This window comes from Bombina bombina, chromosome 8, assembly GCF_027579735.1.
Source record: "Bombina bombina isolate aBomBom1 chromosome 8, aBomBom1.pri, whole genome shotgun sequence".
NCBI classification, from domain to species: Eukaryota; Metazoa; Chordata; class Amphibia; order Anura; family Bombinatoridae; genus Bombina; species Bombina bombina.
The window spans coordinates 165,969,406-165,990,738 of NC_069506.1; the positions used below are offsets into that span (position 1 = coordinate 165,969,406).

The following is a 21,333-nucleotide window of genomic DNA, read 5'->3' on the forward strand; positions in this document are numbered from 1 at the left end:
ACTTGTGTGACTTCTGGGCCCAGCTTCTAACACAAAGGGGCAAACCACTCAAGGCCCGTATAGACACTGGGAATAATGAGGCCCTGCTACATTATTTCCAGAAAACAGCTATTCGTACAATTTTCATACAGAGGACCACTGGTTCAATGTAACTGCTCTTTGATATATATTCTAAGCTGCTGCGTCAGCTCAGGTGTCTCTGTAACTCCTCAGTACAGGGTGTAGTGTACATTTCTTAACCTGCTTTTTTCTTCACAGGGAATTTGACCTGTTCACATTGCTACGATTCTCCCTGTCTGCAGGTAATCTGCTGAGCATGGCTGCATAATCTAAGATTGACGTCAGGGGGACTATGTCACAATTTTCTACAATTTACTCTTTATAGTTGCTATTCTACATTTCAGTGCAATTCTTGACTGAATTCTGGTTGTCTACATTCCTCCAACTGAGGACAGGAAACAGAGCATGTCCCAAAACTCTAAAAGAAGACCAAGGCTATCTCAACCACCCAAGAAGACAGTGGTTGACCACTTTAAAGGCCATTTATCTCATAAAGCTCAGGCATACCGAGACTCTACTTCTGTGATGGATGACAGCGAATCTGACAACAGCATTGATTCCCAAGCTCCCACATCGGACGCAATATCCACATCTATTGTTGATGCTCTCACCAAACGAATGAATCTCCTTCAAGACACGTTAACTAAAGAAATAAAAGGTTCTACAGCTGAGCTACGCAGAGAGATTGCATCGCTGGGGGAACGGACGGAAACTCTAGAACGCAAACAAGAAGATCTTATGGTTGATCAGGCTCATCTTCTAGCATATTCCCAGAGCTTGGCAACTCAGTTATCAGATCTAGAGATAAAGCTGGCTGATATGGAGGACAGGTCCAGACGAAATATTTTGAGGTTTCCGGGGGATACCTGAAGATATTGGCTCACAAGATCTGGAACCCTATGTCCTAGAGTTCTGTAAGACTGTACTGCCTGATACCGACCTGACAAGTTTCCTATTAGACAGGGTCCACAGAGTGGCAAGACCAAGGTCGGTATCTCAAGATAAGCCAAGGGATGTCCTTGCTAGGATACATTTTTTCACCCATAAGGAGAAGATAATGAGGGAGTTGGCCAATAAACCTCAACTACCAACTAAATTCCAGCAGATCTCGGTCTTTCCAGACATCTCAAGCTTCACTCTACAAAGAAGAAGAACCTTCAGGAACATTACCCAAATCCTAAGAGCAGAAAACATTAGATATAGATGGGGATACCCGACAAAATTGATAGTCTCAAAAAATGGGGAAACCCATACCATTCTCACCATTCAGGAGGGATTTGACTTGCTAAAAGAGTGGGATCTGATAACGCCTGAATCCAGAACAAGAAGGGACTCAATACCTAATACATCTGGCCCTGATGCACTCCCTCGGACCTTTCAACCTAAATTACGAGCTGGAGCCCCAGACTTCACACCTGCTCCACAAAAAACTTCTATAGGGAAACAAACTTCCCCAGCTGCTGTTCTTCTGAGGGACAAAAAGTGATACGATAGCACTCTTTCCAACGATATCTGTGCCTTTACAAGTTTTGTTGTGTGTACTTTTGTTTTTGTTTAGATATCTGTTTCATGTTGAGGAAGGGGAGATTCGGGATTTCTTGTTGGAAACAGAAAATCTGCCCTGAGGAGTTTTGCCTCTATCTACTATATATCCTTTTTTCCAGATGATGAGGGTCGCGAATATCTCCCCTTCTCCAAATAGTTTGTGCTGCGAGCTGTTCAAAAGGCACATAGTAAGAATTGTTTAAAACCCAATCTAGATCCAACTGGAATTTGAATATATGGTTATAACATAACATAGACTAATAGTACTGAATGTAGACTTATGTTATTATGTTAGTTCATTTGAGTTATGATTGTTGTCCTGAAGTTCACACTCCCCCATAGATAGTCAGTCTACTTATACAAGTTGATATACTTGTACCGCCCCCCCCCTTGTATACGCAAATTATATTTGTGATATCTCCTTTTAAGGGGACAGGAGAAGTTAGTCTAATTCCTAGATACGCTTCTCCTTTTGATGATCCGTCGGGTCATCATACTTGTTAATACGCCTACACTTTAAGTAAATAAACCTGAGTAAGCTTGGTTTAGTGTTAACGATATAGGTCGTACTTTCTATATCGCTTAATTAATCCCAGGCTAATTGTACTTCTTTTTCCAGGTAACAAATATAGATTCCTTGGGATTTGGTCTCCTGAGACCTTTCTGAACATAGACCAGAACTTCTTAAGCTGAGATTATCAGGAGTCATATTTGGGTGTGCAGATCCAGGCGGGGTAAGTTTTGTACCTTAACCTTATTTCTTTCCCCACTATCTTTTCCCTTCTCACCCCCTCAGCTTCCTAGGCCTGCAAATATGTCGATCCCCAATAATATCTCTTTTGCAACACTGAATGCTAAGGGCCTCAATTCACAAGACAAAAGAAGTATGCTTACAAACACCATGAAGGCTCTCAAAATACAAATGATCTTTCTACAAGAGACACACTGGTTAGCGTCCTCCCAGGCCCCATACAGAACCCCAGATTATCCCACGGTGATTCTAGCCTCCCACTCTGAGAAATCTAGAGGGGTAGCTATTGCCATACATAAAACTATACACTTTGAACATATCTATGTTGAGAAGGACTCTCAGGGTAGGTATCTATTACTCACCTGTAAATTTAATGGTATTTTATTCACATTGGTAAATATCTATGCCCCTAACCAAACACAGCCCAATTTCTTGAAAGGGATACTGTCTAAAATAGAGAAATATAAGACTGGAACTCTGATTCTGGGGGGTGATTTTAATATGGTGTGGGACCCCCTAGTTGACAAGAAAGTTCAGAGGGGAAAAAAAATTGACGCATATACCATAAATACTGCCAACAGATTCCGCCAGCACATAATCCAGCACAATCTTTATGATATTTGGAGGGCGTACCACCATAATGACAGAGATTACACTTACTTCTCTAGACCTCATCACTCTTACTCGAGACTGGACCATTTTTTTACTGATTCATGGACACTAGACAGAGTTTTAATGTCGCATATAAAGGTCTGCGCTTGGTCGGACCATGATATTCTCACGTTTACTCTCTCCACTGACCTAACAACTATGTCTAGGCCTAGCTGGAAATTCCCTAAGCAAGCATTCCAAGATAAGCCTTTTAGGACATCCCTCCAGGACTCTATAAGAGAATTCTTAAGACTAAACGAAACTCCAGGTATGCCATCCCAAACAGTTTGGGCTGCCCTGAAGGTGTATGTGAGAGGGATCTGCATTCGGAGACAGGCAAAGCTTAGACATCAGTTGAAAGCCCCTCTGGGCCTTCTTATGACAGAGTTACGAATAGCAGAACAAGAAAATAAGAGTTCCCCATCGGGCCCTCTAGCTGATAAAATCAAAACGCTTAGAGCGCAAATAGCAGATAAGGAGCTGGAAAGAGTAAAAGAAGCCCATACTCGATTCAAAAAGTTACAATATTGTCAGGGTAATAAAGCCTCAACGCTCTTAGCACACAAACTGAGAGGTAGAACTGCGGCAGCTAGAATACTGTCACTCAAACGGGGGACTATATTGGTCTCCTCGCCCAAAGAAATTGGGCAAACTTTTGCGGCCTACTATTCTGATCTATACCATCTCCATCCTTCAATGACTGGTGAGGAATCCCCTATAACAGAAGTGAAGGATTTCCTACAAAATCTTAATCTGCCCACTCTATCAGAGGAGGATAAAGAAACACTTAAGGCCCCATTCTCTCTAACTGAAATTAATTTAGCCATCAAGCATACCCAAAATAATAAAGTCCCGGGCCCAGATGGGTACCCGGCATCCTTCTACAAGCTCTTTAAAGCTGATTTAAATAAAATCCTTCTCAAGGTTTTTTCGGAGGCCCGAGAGTCAGGTCTATTTAATAAAGAATATCTGCAGGCAATAATTCTACCTATTCCCAAGCCAAACAAAGATCCAACACAATGTACCAGTTACAGACCAATCTCACTGATTAATGGTGATGTAAAGCTCTATGCCAAACTTTGGGCCAACCGCCTTAATACTCTACTCCCGAAGGTAATACATTCAGACCAGGTTGGGTTCACCTTTGGTAGGGAAGGGCCGGATAATTCTCGAAAAATGCTGGACATCCTCACAGAGGCGTCACGTTTAAAACTTCCCATGCTGGCCCTGTCTTTAGACGCAGAAAAAGCGTTTGACAGGGTCAGATGGGATTACTTGTGGTGCACACTGACTCAATTCGGCATGCCAGACGAAGTGATAACAGCGATCCGTGCCTTATACTCCTGTCCATCTGCGGTTGTTAAGGGCCTGGGTTTTGCCTCTCCGGAAATTCGTATCACTAATGGTACCAGACAGGGGTGTCCCCTATTGCCCTTAATTTTCACACTGGCCATTGAACGCTTGGCCCAAGCCATTAGAAATTCACGTACTATACAGGGAGTACAGTTTTCCGGCCGAACTGCAAAAAAAACACTGTTCGCGGATGACGTGACATTATTCCTCACAAACCCACTAGGCTCCCTACCAGCCCTCCTTGATCTTGTTTCTAAATTTGGTGCTCATAGCTATTATAAGGTTAACGTCTCTAAGACCGAGGCTTTGCCTGCTGGTCTTCCTGCTTTTGAACTAGATGTTTTGCGAACCTCATACTCCTTTCAATGGTCACATTCCACCATCCGACACTTGGGGATTCAGCTTGGCGCTGACCCGAAAGCAGTACTTGCTATAAACTACTCAGACATTATTAAAGAAGTTACTGAGCTCACCACCTCATGGAACTTCAAAGAGATCTCATGGCTGGGCCGCATAGCATCTTTTAAGATGACGATTCTGCCCAAAATTCTTTATTACTTTTGCTGCATTCCTCTCAATGTTCCTAGTACCCTTATAGATAAGCTCCAATCTCTTGGTCAAAAATATATCTGGGGTAAATCTAAGCCTCGTATTGCAGCAAAGATACTTCAGAAAAAGTATGATCAGGGAGGTGTAGCTATGCCTAGTATTCGCGGGTACTATGAGGCTGCTAGGCTCTCTCATATTTTAGCATGGGCAGACAAAGGTGAACCGCAAGGATGGAAGACCATAGAGGCTTGTGATCTCCCTACAGGGTTGGGTCTAGCTGACCTGCCATGGATCCCTACCTATCGGTTAGACGCTCTGGGAATAAAGAATGTCGTTATTAGAGAAAACTTGAAAATTTGGCATAACCTTAGGAATCTACCAGAGGTTGCTCCACACCCATCTCCTATACAATCTTTGCCCGCCTTGCTCGCAGCCCTGCCGGACACACATGTGCAGAGCTGGGGTGTTTGGGATTTGAAACTGATTTCCCAGTTATATCCCTCGGGCACTTTGACCATCCCGAGCAATATAGGATCTGTCATTCAAAACCCCCCCGTGTGGGTTAAATTTGAATACTCTAGACTATATGCTTTCCTGATTTCTTGGGGATTCCCTAAAGGCCCTCATAGACCTTTGACGGCCTGGGAAAAATTGTGGCAACTCCCTGTTAGGACCCCTAAACTTATCTCATTCCATTATAGCTTATTACAGTCGTCCACAAACAAGGACAGACCTTGGCAACTTAGAGCTTGGGAGGGAGACTTGTCCAGACCAATTACTGACAAAGATCTACACATGGCTATGACACTAACCAAGAAGACAGTACACTGCGCGAACACTCTAGAATCGTATATGATATTGTTTCTGAAATGGTACTATACCCCATCTAGACTTTCACAGATGTTTCCTACAACATCCCCTCTCTGTTGGAGAGACTGCGAATTAAGAGGTTCAGATATACATATATGTTGGGACTGTCCTAAGTTAAAACATCTGTGGACACAAGTGTCCTCCCTCTGTTCTACCCTTGGGCTAAATAGACCACTTACCCCTGATATAGCTCTACTACACATATTTCCGAGACATATTCTGGCCCCCCAGTCTAAACTATAAATTTTTGTTCTTGCGGCCACTAAGTTGGCGATAGCGAGAGCTTGGAAACAGACACAGCCCCAGACATTGCAGCTATCACCTCCATAATACAGACATATGCCAAGATGGAACAGGGTTTTTACTTCAATATGGATAAAGAAGATCTCTACTGGCAGATCTGGGATCCTTGGTTTTCTTACCAAGAAAACTCTAGATAGATGGGCAGACCCTGACTTTTGTTACAGACCCCCCCATCTGCTCTCTTTTATCTGCAATAGCTGACCCATACTCTCCCCCCTCCTTTTTCTGTTCCCCTATCCCCCACCCTTTCTTCTCATAATATGCAACCTACTTTCCCTACCCCAGCCATTTCTTTCTACTGCCCCTATTTCTTCTGGGGTGGCTTGCCCCGCCTGGAGATGCGCACTGGAATTGATCCGTCGGATCACTGAGAGAAGCATGGTGATGGTTTTCCTTAGACTGACTTGTTGAAATTACTACAATGTTGAGTTAATACCTACGATTATTATATTCTACCAATCACTATAATTAAGGTCGGTCAAAATGTAATGTCCCTTTTCTTTTTTATATGTTTATGTAAACTGAAAAACCCTTGCGGATGTATGATATGACCCGTGTTTGCTTATGATGACATTCTCACTGTGATTTCAGAAAGACCTATGTATATACAAGAAACTGTCTAACATGTTATTGTTATTAACAAGTTTATCTTAAAATAAAAATTACTTTTGAAAAAAAAAAAGGCAGGCAAAGGGCTTTAACATAGAGATAAATACATATACATATGTCTGAAAATATATATGTATGTATTTGTGTACATATGTATTTATGTGTATATATGTATTTACAGACATATATACACATTTAAACACATAAATACATATTTATACATCTATATATATATATATATATACATATGTGTATTGTAGACTTTGCAGTTGAGTAGCTGAAAACATATAAAATCCTATTTATGCAATATTAACATTTAATAAAGTGTATATGTATTTAATGTAAATATTTAACATTAAATGTTCTTCACATAAGGAAATATGTTCTAAGTATTTATAAATAGATATTCCTATATATATATATATATATATATATATATATATATATATATATATATATATATATATATATATATATATATATATATAATTACATATATATATATATATATATATATATATATACATACATACATAAAGCAAAAAAACATCATTTATATATATATATATAGAAATAAGTATTTAAGAATAAATAGAACATAGTCTGCTATGTGAAGAACATTGGAATGTGAAATATTAATATTTCATGTAGTGTTAGCGCTCTTGAGAAGACGTGAGTGTGTTTTTGCAAATTTGCCCATTTACGGGCGAGTGATGAATTAGCACTCCACTTGTAATCTAGCCCTAAATTGGATAATAGAAGTAAACTGGATTATTATTATTTTTTTCAACTGTATGCTCTGTATCTAAATTATGAAAGAAAAATGTTGGGTTTCTTGCCCCTTTTAAATGCCCCTTTAATTATTATTCTTATCCAGTTTAAAGATAATATTTCAATAAACCTTTTCAGCCTGTGCACACTTTTGTATTAACTGCTTGGCCTTTTTGGTATTTGTCATAAGCATATCTGTTCCTGGTTACATAAAAAATAAATTAGCATTAGAAATAAACAGTCCATACAAAAACATCATCAAGCAAAAAAAAAGAAATACATACAATGGGAATAACACAGGTTCTATTTTCCCAGTTAGTTGCAGACGCCAATAATGCAGCACAACGTATGTTACAATTTGCCATTATATTACAAAAACGGAGGTGTAGGCACTAAAGATGATGTTAAAAACACTTCACATATTATATACACATTAAACAACTTTCATATATAATAAATGACTTTGTTGTTAACATAAAGATTGAACATCTGCTAAAATAAGTTTTCTTTGTCCTAAATATATTTGTCATCAAATAAACAATTCTTTTACAGGTTAAACATTTTGAGAGGGAACATTTTTGTTACACTTATTAGTTTATTGAGAGGTATCATAATCACACTCTATGGGTAACTTTACATTATTTATTTTAGAAGAAATATCAAGCGCTTAAAAGAACATAAAAGACCTTATACCACCAAATCTTTTTTTTTTTTAATACAGGGCATTTTTTATAGAGAAGATATTCGCTTATCCTAAAAGTCCAACTTTACTATGTTCCAAAGCAGTAAAGGCACAAAAAAAACAGAACCAGCATAAAAAGTTTACATCCAAAGCTTGTGTGGTAAGTGTAGGGTTAATATAACATGTATTGTCCATTTAAAAACACTAAGACACAGTGATAATAAAATGAATCCAAATACACAGGTGTGTTATATTTGTTAAGTTATATCTCTTAAATCCCTTTCCCAATCAGCATCCAAAAATATGTTTCATATTATATTGAAACTGATTTTAAACACCATCATAAATCAAAAAGTAGTGATCTTTGTTCTCGTGTTTTTTGATATTGGCTTTTTTAAAAAGGCCTTGGTATACCTGTGTGTGTCGTGCAGCCAGAGTAATGTAACGAAGCCGTAGGTATCTGCAGATTTTATTTTCTGGTGGGGGGAAAAAAATGCTCCACTCAAAATAATATCAGCGACATATATAAATGGTGGTTTATTAGCATCAACAAAGTGATGCTTATGTTAGGATAATAATCCCCATTCCGAAAAGCCATGACTGATGCACAAATTTGGAGGACAGTGGAAAAATTATGGAGGCAGCAATTGTGGACTTGTAAGAAGTACTTTGCATCATTAAAAAAAGAATGCTGTTTCATTAAAATATATAATGGTAAAGGCTTTTAAGTACTTTTAAATCTTAGTTTTTCACCCACATATACAGTACATCATGGTTTATATTGTATTTTCTCCAAAAAGAAATTAAATAAAGAAAAAGATAATACCTCAAACAATATTCTATGGACAAACTTACCCAGAGGAACATATATACACATATTTACATTCTCCTATCAAGGACATTATATGTAGTCCCATCACACAGAGATTGCATGTACACATACCTCTCAGCATCTTGCAGTCTCTTACTTCCTGCAACATACATATCACTGACCCAAAACATTGTAAAACTCTGCATCAAATTAACTTATCTTTATGCTCTCTGTTAATTATTCCAACTCATTGGCTCCCTGACAAGGTCTTCAAGGCTTCATAATTGTTTTAGAGATATGATTTTGTATCACAACTTCAAAGCAGTGGTGGTTCTACATGGAGTGTTATTGAATTAAAAACTTTCTTCCTTTTCACCTTTTATCACTGTGAAACAAAAATAAACATATCTCTATCAGACCTGTCCCAACTACATCATCTTCATCAGCCCACTTTGCAACATGCCTAAACTTTCTGACGCTATATCACAATACCGGAGTCGTCTTCTTAAACCATTGAGACATTCTTCTTAGACAAGACAATAATTGTATTCTTCAGCAAACGCCAATCCCATTATAACTATAACTTCAGCCTTTGCATAACCAATTCATTGCCACAGATTGACAACCAATTGTTTAAAGTTTGTCACTTGTTAGAAAAAAACATATTCAGCATAAACATCAAGCTGAACAGAAAGTTATTTACCTTTATAACTTATTTTAAAAACCTTTTATAAGGATAGTATTTCAGACATCCTATTCTCTAGAATAGGATAATATGCATGTCTCTATGTCACATTAATCAAAAATAACATACAGTAATGAACAGTTCTACTTAATCTTTGTGTGCAGAACATAGGTCTAAAGTTAAAAATTGTAATTGTGTAATAAAATACAGTTTCTGTAATACTTAGATAAAATTATCTTTTGTTTTAACAAAAAAAATCAGTCACACAGTTAATACAAATTCCTTCTGTCGCAGACATATATAGATAATTGTAAAACATTGAAAAATCTTATTTTGTTTGCACAATACTTACAATTTTAAATCTGTATTTCAGTTTATGAGATACAGCATAAATTAGAGATTACAGAAACTACACATTGCTTTGTAATCCCAAAAAAAAACCAAAAACACATTTTAAATTCACTTAAAACTGAATTTGCATTTTACTCCAGCTTCTAATAATATTTATTTTATGTACTTGGCTGTGCTTAACTAGGGACAGATACAACTGGGGTCTTACATTGGTCCAGCACTCAATATGTAGAACGTTTAGTCAGAATTAATAATTCTGCAGAATCCACTCTCCTCTTTCAAATTTTAAATTGTTAAAAAAAAAAAAAAAACAGGTAAAATAAATAATGAAAGTACATTACAAAGGATTTTTACTATGCATAATTAAACATCTTATGGGGAATTACATTATGAGTTAAATGTCCCTTTAAACAATTTGCTAATGTCACAAGAGTGATCTGAAAGAAAATGAATTTATCCTTTAAATTTGCAACTGTCAAGTGACCAACGAGAGTCACTTATTTAATACTGTTGAGGCTTTTTACAAAACACTTTATCAGAAAGGTGCAGCAAATGGTGATTAGCACACCATGATACAGACACTTCACGCAGTATGAGCTCACATGCAGCGATATACTGTTTTTGACAAGTGAACAATTCAGGAAAGTTATAGGTTCAATATAAACAGAACAGTTCTCCAGGATCACTGCTTTAGAGGTAAATGTCCTATAATTCTGAGTGTAAATCACGTTAATTTTTTGAGTTCAGTGGAGGAAAATGTAAAATCAGGCTGTTTCCTCCACGGATTTCCTTTGAAGCAGCTTTTTATAGGGTCAGTAAGTCACAACTTAAATTCACTGGATAACCGGTGCTGATCTGTCATTGGTGACCGTGCGTTTCAGTTTGACATGTGCAAAAGGATTGTTTCTGGAAAGATAAAAATGGGAGTATATGAGACAAGAACTAGTGTACGAAAAGGACAAATGTGATCAAAATACTAATTTGAAAATCAAAACAGAAAAATATATTTTTTCACACACACTATTTTTTTTTTAAAATGAAAATAGATTCACTCTGATGACGGCTTTTACACTGGTCACTCATTACTCACCTGGAGGGCGATGAAACTGGGCTCCTGAATTCATTCGCTAACTGAAAATAAAAAACTAATGTCACAAATCATATTTTGTGAATAACTAATAATAGCATACAGAATTCACTGGAAAAAAACTGTTAACGATCATGGACTACTAGAAAGCGTACAGATTTAAAATTAAATACATACTTAATGAAAAAATTGTTGGTGCTTTTTTGAAAATTAAAAGGTGCCTCACACTCCGGCACTTTCCACTGACCTAAATATGCCAGTGAATTACTCCCATATCAGCTTCGAAGTAGCTGGTGAGCACATTTCTCAGCAAAACCCAGTACTGAAGTAATTGATAGGTACTGAACATACTTTCAGCGGGCAGTATAAAATACTAGAGACAAAGGCCCCTACTTATCAAGCCGTCAACTTTCTTGCATTCGACGGCACCAATACGCTCGCCTTATATCGCCTAACATTGCTGCCGCGGACCTGAATACGTTCACCAAAATGATCAAGAAAGCTGTCAAAAAGCCGCGCACCAAGTACGGTGTGATGAGCAGCGGACTGTTGTTAACTAACAGTCATCGATCTCGCTGCTCATCGGCTTATTCGCAGCTTTCTTGCTACCCTGTCACTAAGCACCCACACTATACTATACTGTTTTACCCCCTAAACCGCCGCTCCCAGAGCCCCCCGCAACTAAATAAAGTTATTAACCCCTAAACCGCCGCTCCCGGAGCCCACCGCAACTCTAATAAAATGTTTAACCCCTAAACCACCGCTCCCGGAGCCCACCGCCACCTACATTATATGTATTAACCCCTAAGCCGCCGCAACTAAATAAAATGTTTAACCCTTAAACCACCGCTCACGGACCCCGCCGCCACCTACATTAAATTTATTAACCCCGAATCTGACCCCCTACACCGCCGCCACCTACATTAAATTTATTAACCCCTAATCTCCCGCCCCCAACGTCGCCGCCACGATATAAAATGTATTAACCCCTAAACCTAAGTCTAACCCTAACCCTAACACCCACTAAATTAAATAGAATTTAAATAAATATAAATAAATTATTCCTATTTAAAACTAAATACTTACCTATAAAATAAACCCTAAGCTAGCTACAATATAACTAATAGTTACATTGTAGCTATCTTAGGGTTTATATTTATTTTACAGGCAAGTTTGTATTTATTTTAACTAGGTAGAATAGTTATTAAATAGTTATTAACTATTTAATAGCTAACTAGCTAAAATAAAAACAAAAGTACCTGTAAAATAAATCCTAACCTAAGTTACAATTAAACCTAACACTACACTATAATTAAATAAATTACCTAAATTAAAATAAATTAATTACAATTAAATAAAATTAACTAAAGTACAAAAAAAAACCCCACTAAATTACAGAAAATAATAAAATAATTACAATTTTTTTAAACTAATTACACCTAATCTAATCCCCCTAATAAAATAAAAAAGCCCCCCAAAATAATAAAAATCCCTACCCTATACTAAATTACAAATAGCCCTTAAAAGGGCCTTTTGCGGGGCATTGCCCCAAAGTAATCAGCTCTTTTACATGTAAAAAAAAGTACAAGACCCCCCTCCAATATTACAACCCACCACCCACACACCCAACCCTACTCTAAAACCCACCCAATCCCCCCTTAATAAAACCTAACACTACCCCCTTGAAGATCACCCTACCTTGAGACGTCTTCACCCAGCCGGGCACAAGTGGTCCTCCAGAGGGGCAGAAGTCTTCATCCGATCCGGGCAGAAGAGGACCTCCAGACGGGCAGAAGTCTTCATCCAGGCGGCATCTTCTATCTTCATCCATCCGGCGAGGAGCGGCTCCATCTTGAAGACATCCTAAGCGGAGCATCCATCCAGACCGACGACTACCCGACGAATGAATATTCCTTTAAATGACGTCATCCAAGATGGCGTCCCTTGAATTCCGATTGGCTGATAGAATCCTATCAGCAAATCGGAATTAAGGTAGGAAAAATCCTATTGGCTGATGCAATCAGCCAATAGGATTGAGCTTGCATTCTATTGGCTGTTCCAATAAGCCAATAGAATGCGAGCTGAATCCTATTGGCTGATTGGATCAGCCAATAGGATTGAACTTCAATCCTATTGGCTGATTGCATCAGCCAATAGGATTTTTCCTACCTTAATTCCGATTGGCTGATAGAATTCTATCAGCCAATCGGAATTCAAGGGACGCCATCTTGGATGATGTCATTTAAAGGAATATTCATTCGGCGGGTAGTCGTCGGTCTGGATGGATGCTCCGCATCGGATGTCTTCAAGATGGAGCCGCTCCTAGCCGGATGGATGAAGATAGAAGATGCCGTCTGGATGAAGACTTCTGCCCGTCTGGAGGTCCTCTTCTGCACGGATCGGATGAAGACTTCTGCCCCTCTGGGGGACCACTTGTGCCCAGCTGGGTGAAGACATCTCAAGGTAGGGTGATCTTCAAGGGGGTAGTGTTAGGTTTTATTAAGGGGGGATTGGGTGGGTTTTAGAGTAGGGTTGGGTGTTTGAGTGGTGGTTTTTAATGTTGGGGGGGTATTGTATTTTATTTTACAGGTAATAGAGCTGATTACTTTGGGGCAAGGCCCTTGGGGAAAAGGCCCTTTTAAGGGCTATTTGTAATTTAGTATAGGGTAGGGATTTTTATTATTTTGGGGGGCTTTTTTATTTTATTAGGGGGATTAGATTAGGTGTAATTAGTTTAAAAAAAATGTAATTATTTTATTATTTTCTGTAATTTAGTGTTTGTTTTTTTTGTACTTTAGTTAATTTTATTTAATTGTAATTAATTTATTTTAATTTAGGTAATTAATTTAATGATAGTGTAGTGTTAGGTTTAATTGTAACTTAGGTTAGGATTTATTTTACAGGTACTTTTGTTTTTATTTTAACTAGGTAGCTATTACATAGTTAATAACTATTTAATAACTATTGTACCTAGTTAAAATAAATTTAAACTTGCCTGTAAAATAAAAAATAAACCCTAAGATGGCTACAATGTAACTATTATTTTATAGGTAAGTATTGAGTTTTAAATAGGAATTATTTATTTAATGCTAGGAATATTTATTTAGATTTATTTAAATTATCTTTAAGTTAGGGGGTGTTAGGGTTAGGGTTAGACTTTGGTTTAGGGCTTAATAAATTTAATGTAGGTGGCGGCAGTGTAGGGGGGCAGATTAGGGGTTAAACACTTTATTACAGTTGCGGTGGGCTCCGGGAGTGGCGATTTAGGGTTTAATTCATTTATTAGAGTTGCAGCGGTATAGGGGGGGCAGATTAGGGGTTAATAAGTATAATGTAGGTGACGTCAGGCTCCGGGAGCGGCGGTTTAGGGGTTAAACACTTTATTTAGTTGCGGCGGTGTAGGGGGGGCAGATTAGGGGTGTTTAGACTCGGGGTACATGTTAGTGTGTTAGGTGTAGAAACTACCATAGAAATCAATGGGATATCGGGCAGCAGCGAACATGAGCTTTCGCTGCTGTCAGACTCCCATTGATTCCTATGGCATTGAAAACCAGGTACGCTGGGCCGGAATAGTGGCGAGCGTACCTGGTAGTTTTTTGATAACTTCCAAAAGTAGTCAGATTGCGCCGAACTTGCATTCGGAACATCTGTAGTGACGTAAACATCGATCTGTGTCGGACTGAGTCCGCCGGATCATATGTTACGTCACTAAATTCTACTTTTGCCGGTCTGTAGGGTTTGATAACTACGGCGAATCAGGCTCGCCACAAATACGCGGCGGAATTCCAGCGTATTTGCGGTTGACAGCTTGATAAAAAGAGGCCAAAGTGCCTTTGGTGCTTTCAAATAAGTAGTACTGGAGACATTTTCAAAACAGTTAAAGGGATATGAAACCCAAATATTTCCTTTTAAGATTCAGATAGCGCATGCAGTTTTAAGCAACTTTCTAATTTACTTCTATTATCAATTCTTCTTCGTTCTCTTAGTATCTTTACTTGAAAAAGCAGGAATGTAAGCTTAGGAGCCTGCACATATTTGGTTCAGACCCTGGGTAGCACTCGCTGATTGGTGGCTACATTTAGGGTTTTTACTTCTACAGAGAGTAAAAGTTAACACAGTCGCGATATACAAAGTCCTGAAGTTAACCCGCATTGTTTTTTGCACACTCGCAAACTTTTTACTTTCAATTTGTAATATATAAAAATAAATAATTTCTAGCAGTGTTTATGCTCCAGCGGGGGCGCTAAATAGTGCGCCACTTGTAATCTAGCCTATAATGGGGAAAATTTGAAACGAGAAAAAAAACATAAATTATGCTTACCAGATAATTACCTTTCCTTCTGTATGAGGAGAGTCCACGCCTTCATTCCTTACTTGTGGGAATACAAAACCTGGCCACCAGGAGGAGGCAAAGCCATCCCAGCCAAAGGCTTGAATACCTCCCCCACTTCCCTCATCCCCCAGTAATTCTGCCGCGGGAACAAGGAACAGTAGGAGAAATATCAGGGTATAAACGGTGCCAGAAAACCAAAAACAAATTTAAGTCTGCACAACAGAGAATTCGGGCGGGGGTCGTAAACTCTCCTCATACAGAAGGAAAGGAAATTATCTGGTAAGCATAATTTATGTTTTCCTTCTTAATATGAGGAGAGTCCACGGCTTCATTCCTTACTTGTGGGAAACATATACCCAATCTCTAGAGGACTGAGAATGAAAATGGGAGGGTAAAAAGAGAGGCGGACCCTGTTCTAAGGGTACCACAGCCTGCAAAACCCTTTCTCCCAAAAGTTGCTTCTGCCAAAGCAAAAACACCAAAGATGTAAAATTTTGAAAAAATATGTAAGGAAGACCAGGTAGTTGCCCTAAAAATTTGATCCCTAAAAGCCTCAATCTCAAAACCCAAGAGGGAGCCACAGCTCTAGTTGAATGAGCCTTAATCCTCTGAGGAGGCTTGATCCCGCTGACTCTATAAGCTAAGCAAACATGCTCCTCAAACAGAAAAACAAGGAAGTGGACGAGGCTTCCTGTCCCTTATGCTTCCCAGAAGAGACAAAAACAAGGAAGAAGTTTGACAAAACTCCAGTGTAGCCTGAAGATAGAACTTCAAGGCCCGAACCACATCCAAGTTATGAAAAAAACACTCCTTCGAAAAAGAAGGATTAGGACACAAGGAAGGAACCACAATCTCCTGATTGATGTTGCAATCTATAACGACCATAGGAAGGAAACCTAACCCAGAGAGAACAGCCTTAGCCGCATGAAAAACTAGGTAAGGACCTCACATTGCAAGGTAGCCATCTCAGACAAGGTAGCCAGTAGAAAGAAAAAAAATCTTAATGTCAACTCCATGCATAAGCTCAAACGGATCCTTCTACAAAACTTAGAACAAGATGTAAACTCCAAGGAGGAGCACTAGATCTAAACACAGGCCTGATCTAGTCGAAGCCTAAACAAGAATGGACAGCTGGAAGCTCCATGAGCCTCTCAAGCAGTAAAACAGATAGGGCCAAAATCAGTCCCCTAAGGGAGCTAACAGAAGGCCCTTCCCTAGAGCACCCTGGAGAAAGGAAAGGATCCTGGAAAACCTGGCCTTATGCCAGGAGAATCCCCGCTCTCATACCATAAGAATTAGGTCCTGAACCCCTTATGATAGATGCGAATATACACCGGCTTATAAGCTAGAACGAGCGAGAGTAACAACATTTTTTCAGAAAAAAACCTCTCTTGGCTAAGACTGGATCACTTCCTATACTATATATATTATATAACACGTATAACATCTATTCAGTTTTTTTCAATATAGTATTATTAGAATATTGACATTAATACATGCATAGGATTATTATAGATATTCACACGATTTCATATGTCAATATATGAACTTATTATTTAAAATAAAAACTGTTAGGCATATACATACACTTGGAAGGTGTAACACTCTTGGATATATTAGTGGTGTATAGATTAGCTACACACTGTATCTTTTATTCTACACTGGATTAGTTAGGTAACACACGTTGCACTTTTATACTTATACTAAGTATCACACTTACATGGAATTTAGTTTAGTGATCAATAAGGGGTTAACATTTTAGAATTATATATGAGGTTAAATTAGCACATAGTAAACATACACTTTGTAAATACTCGAGAAAGGAACTCAAGCCCAGCCCCTAATCAAATAAAAATCTAACAGGATAAACTTGAAAACGTAACAAGAAATTGCTCAAGACACCGTTGACAGCTATCAGCCTGCCATAGGGGTGTCAGTATGTGTGCATTTTTTTACCCCGATAGGCTACTTTGTGAGTATATATGCCCCACCTCTACACTAGCGTATATGGGCCAATTAGATTTCAGCTCAAATCAAAACACGGAAGTACACTGTGTTTGTATCACAGTCACACTGCAGCTGAAAGACAACACGGAGGGACATCGCGCTTGGAATATAAAACCGGTCAGTGATATACTATGGGAACCCATACGGTTCATGATGGGAACAATATAGATATTTGTTTTTTTAGAAAATATTTTTTAAAAAAATGCGAAAAAGACTGAACGAACTTCACATATAAAGCTATGGAAGAAATATATACATAAAGAAACTTTTCGCCATCATGTTATTATTGTCTCTTTTGTGGAAGTTGGTGAACGTGAACCTTATTTAACAGGTTGATACTATTAGGGGAAAGAAAGAGCTCTAATATATCACCTGTTGACACTAATCGATAAATACAATTCATTTAGAATGTGAAACTTGATACCCATATCATATGGAGGAAAGGTTCATGCTGCTGTTTTCTTATACAAATTGTACAATCTAATAAGAATAAAGATATTGTCTGTCAAAAAATAGGGAATAAAATAAGATACTATTTGCTTTTTATATATAGAAAAAAACAATATATGAAAAAGAATGTGAAAAATGTAGGTAAACAAATTAATTAAAATATGTTTTAAATCTGTTTGAAGTTTAGCTAACCAGGGTTAACAGGTGTCCTAGCTCAATTAGAGAACACGCCTCCCTAAAGGGAGGGTAATGTCAGTTAGGTAGTAGATATATAAGGCAGGGTCAGTAGTAAGATGAATATATGCCTGAGGAAACGGTTTTAAAACCGAGAAATGCGTTGCATATTCAGGGGGTCATTGAAATACCCCTTATTCACTTTTATAGCACTGCTGTGTTGTTTTTTAAACTTTGTTTTTAATAAATACACTTTTTAGTAAAAAAAAATTTGATTGAGTGGATACATCTTACCTGCCTCCCATTTTGATTAACATATGAGAGACAAACCGTTCAAATCTATATACTCCTGGAATACAACCTACTTTGGATATCTGTATATGGGGTGAGCTGACACACCTCTCCCTAATCTGCCAGCCTGCTCCTACCAGCACATTTGTGTGCTCAGCCTAAATGTGAGTACCCACTTGGGAATTTATTAAAGTAAATACAATTGTACTTTGAATGATCTGCACATGTAGTGCCTGTCTTTGTGTTCTACTTTATCCCAGTACTGCAGCACAAAGGAACACATTCCACTGTGGGTGAGCTGTTACACCTGTTTAAATCTACAGCCTGTACCTACTAGCACATAGGTGTGCTCCTGGAATACGTGAGTACCCATTTGGCTTGATTGTGATTTGTATCCTTATACATCTGATGATACCACACATGAGGCGCCCCTCTGTTCTTCCTTATTTTCCATAGTTAACCCGGGCGAGTCGGTGAGGAGGAGGCAGCCAGCACTTGTATTTTTGGAATTAAAGAGGACTTTTTCTTATATATTTGATTGTCAAAGGAGACAATATATTTACATTAACATATTATTGTCACCTTTAGGTCATTCTATGCATATATTATACATTTATGTATAGTGTTGCATTGCTAAGAATGTATTTATATTAACATCTTATTGTTACCTTGAGGATAACCTACTATATATATTGTATATCTATATTACATATATTCAATTGTGGTATTTATATAAGAATTAGGATTCACACTGTTGCTTACATATTTGGTTTGCTTGCTATTTTACTAGCACCCCCTCCCTGTGACTAGGGTATACTACTTGGCTAAGACTAAGTGTTCAATTCCATGCAGCCAGCCTCAGAGAGTGAAGGTTGTGATGAACACAAGGACCCTGCTCCAGCAGATCCCTGTAACAAGGTCCATGGAGGCGGAGCCCCTAAACTGCGACACAACTCTAGATATAAATGGAGCAAACTGACATCTGCTCCTGCTAGGGTCAACCATCCACAACAAAGAGCGACATGGCCGAAGAGAAGAAGGTTAAAAGAAACCTCTAAGGAATGCTAGACGTCTAGCATATTCAGGATGAAAAGGCCGGAGCCCCACCTGGGTTCAAACCCACCTTCTGCTACAGAAGCGGTGAGGCTAACACTGACGCTTGAAAGCCTGATCGGCTTCCCTATCCGACACAAATATTTGAGCAGGGAATGTAGGGGACATCCGAACCTGAAAAGTACACTCATAGATAGGGTCGCTGGCAATGAGCCAACGCGGGCTTCCCCCCACCACCAAACACCAGACCCCCCCCCGACTAGCAGGAGGAACCATCCTTCTTCAAAAGAAGGTCTCCCCGCTGTGAGGTCCCAACTGGTACGAACCCAGAAGATCAAATCCTTTAAGCAGAATGCTCGTTGAGGAACCAAAGATATAATTGTAAGGAAACTCCCAACCCACGGGCCTCCCTAGGACACTCTCTCCCCACGGACAAGGAAGTGACAAGGTCAAAACCGCCCCGGAAGAACTAAGAGAAAAATTTCTGAGAACAGGGAGATCTGAACGGAACACTGGGAATTGATTCCCCCCCCCGGTATTCCATGTAAGTCTGTTAAGACAGAATCACCAGCACCATGCCAAAGTCACGGCCTCGGCTGTGTTTATCACTCTCCACTCCACCGTCAACAAAGACCAGAAGGGGGCTGGAGGGCATAAACCGATAGAAAATTTGCAAGATCTCAGGATTAAAAGAAAGCTTCCACAGCAGGATTCAACGCTAAGCCTTCAGCTTGCTAGGCATGGTAGATAAAGATCACTGTCCCTAAGACCAAACAGCATCAAGATCCACCCTGGTGTCGACACCAGCAACTCAGGTCTAGATCTCACTCTGAGGATCAAAAAGACACAAGAAATTACTAAAAGTCTATTAGCAGGCGAAGGTAAGAAACCCAGAACAGCAGAGACCTGGGAACTACAGTAAATTCTGGAAGCAGGATACTGCCACCTTAAACCCCAGATCCCAAGAAGGATCAGAACGAGGTTTACTGAAACATACGGTTCCTAAGAACTGATTTTGCAAGGATGGAAACATGAAAGACATCCTTCTTCCGAGCAAAGGAAGGGAGAACTTTACATTCTCCAGCAAAAAGAAGAACTGATAAGCTCTGCTTCAATATCATAGAACCTGATTAGGATGGAAAGACCCTCCCCCCATTAGGGCATGCACCAACAGTGGGAGAAAATATCCCGCAGTGTGATAGATACCGGGACAAAGACTCCAAAGGTCCCTTGACTTCTCTGACAAGACAATTGCCCAGAAAAGAAGCCTAGTTCCGGTCTCTAGGACCCCCAGATCCATATGATCCAGTATCAAGCACCCATCCCAGATAATACCTAAACAGGTCCAGCCTGTTAACTAGGATATATGGGCCTGCTGTACCTGGACCGGATTCTAGAAGAAAAAACTCCTTCTCCTAAGTAGAAAGAAGGAACAGTCCTACTAGTATCCACAACAGGTCCTGTCTGTCATCTAGGATACAACGTATCTTCCGGAATACTCCCGGGCTAAAACTAAACTTCTTAAGTTCCAGCAAAGCTAGAACAACAGAATAATCAAATTAAAGAAATTAAGCTCAGAGGCTTAAAAATGTCCTCTAAAATATCGGGGGAACTATCACCCCAAGCAGAAATCTATAAGCTTCCAACAGAAGTCTCCAACAATCTCGACCATCAAAGTCGATAGTATCAAAAATCCCATGTGACGAAACATCTTTCATAAGAAGAGTTTCTAAAACAACACAGAGCTCAAAAAAACAAAAACTATCCAGAACGGAATAGCAAAGGAAAAGGCAAGCATCCACAGTGATAAACTGAAAAGGAGTGTGTCTCTAACATCTCAACATTGGTTGATGAGAACACTCTATTGTGGCATACGGAACATAATTGAGCTGGCTGGATTACCCAGGCCTCCTCACAATATACACAGGTATCAAATTCTGTATCGTA

General features: G+C 38.9%; 1 protein-coding gene across 1 annotated transcript in view; it reads right to left on the reverse strand.

Moving 5' to 3' along the window:
• Positions 1–7,743: 7,743 nt before the first annotated feature.
• Positions 7,744–21,333, reverse strand: part of LOC128638617 (brain-specific angiogenesis inhibitor 1-associated protein 2) — a 276,667-nt gene continuing 263,077 nt past the window's right edge. Inside the window, exons 13-14 of the mRNA XM_053690680.1 lie at positions 11,082–11,122; positions 7,744–10,897 (exon numbers count right to left, since the gene is read on the reverse strand). Coding sequence (XP_053546655.1) covers positions 10,825–10,897; positions 11,082–11,122 — 114 coding nt within the window. The 3' untranslated portion in view covers positions 7,744–10,824. The remainder of the gene's footprint in view (positions 10,898–11,081; positions 11,123–21,333) is intronic.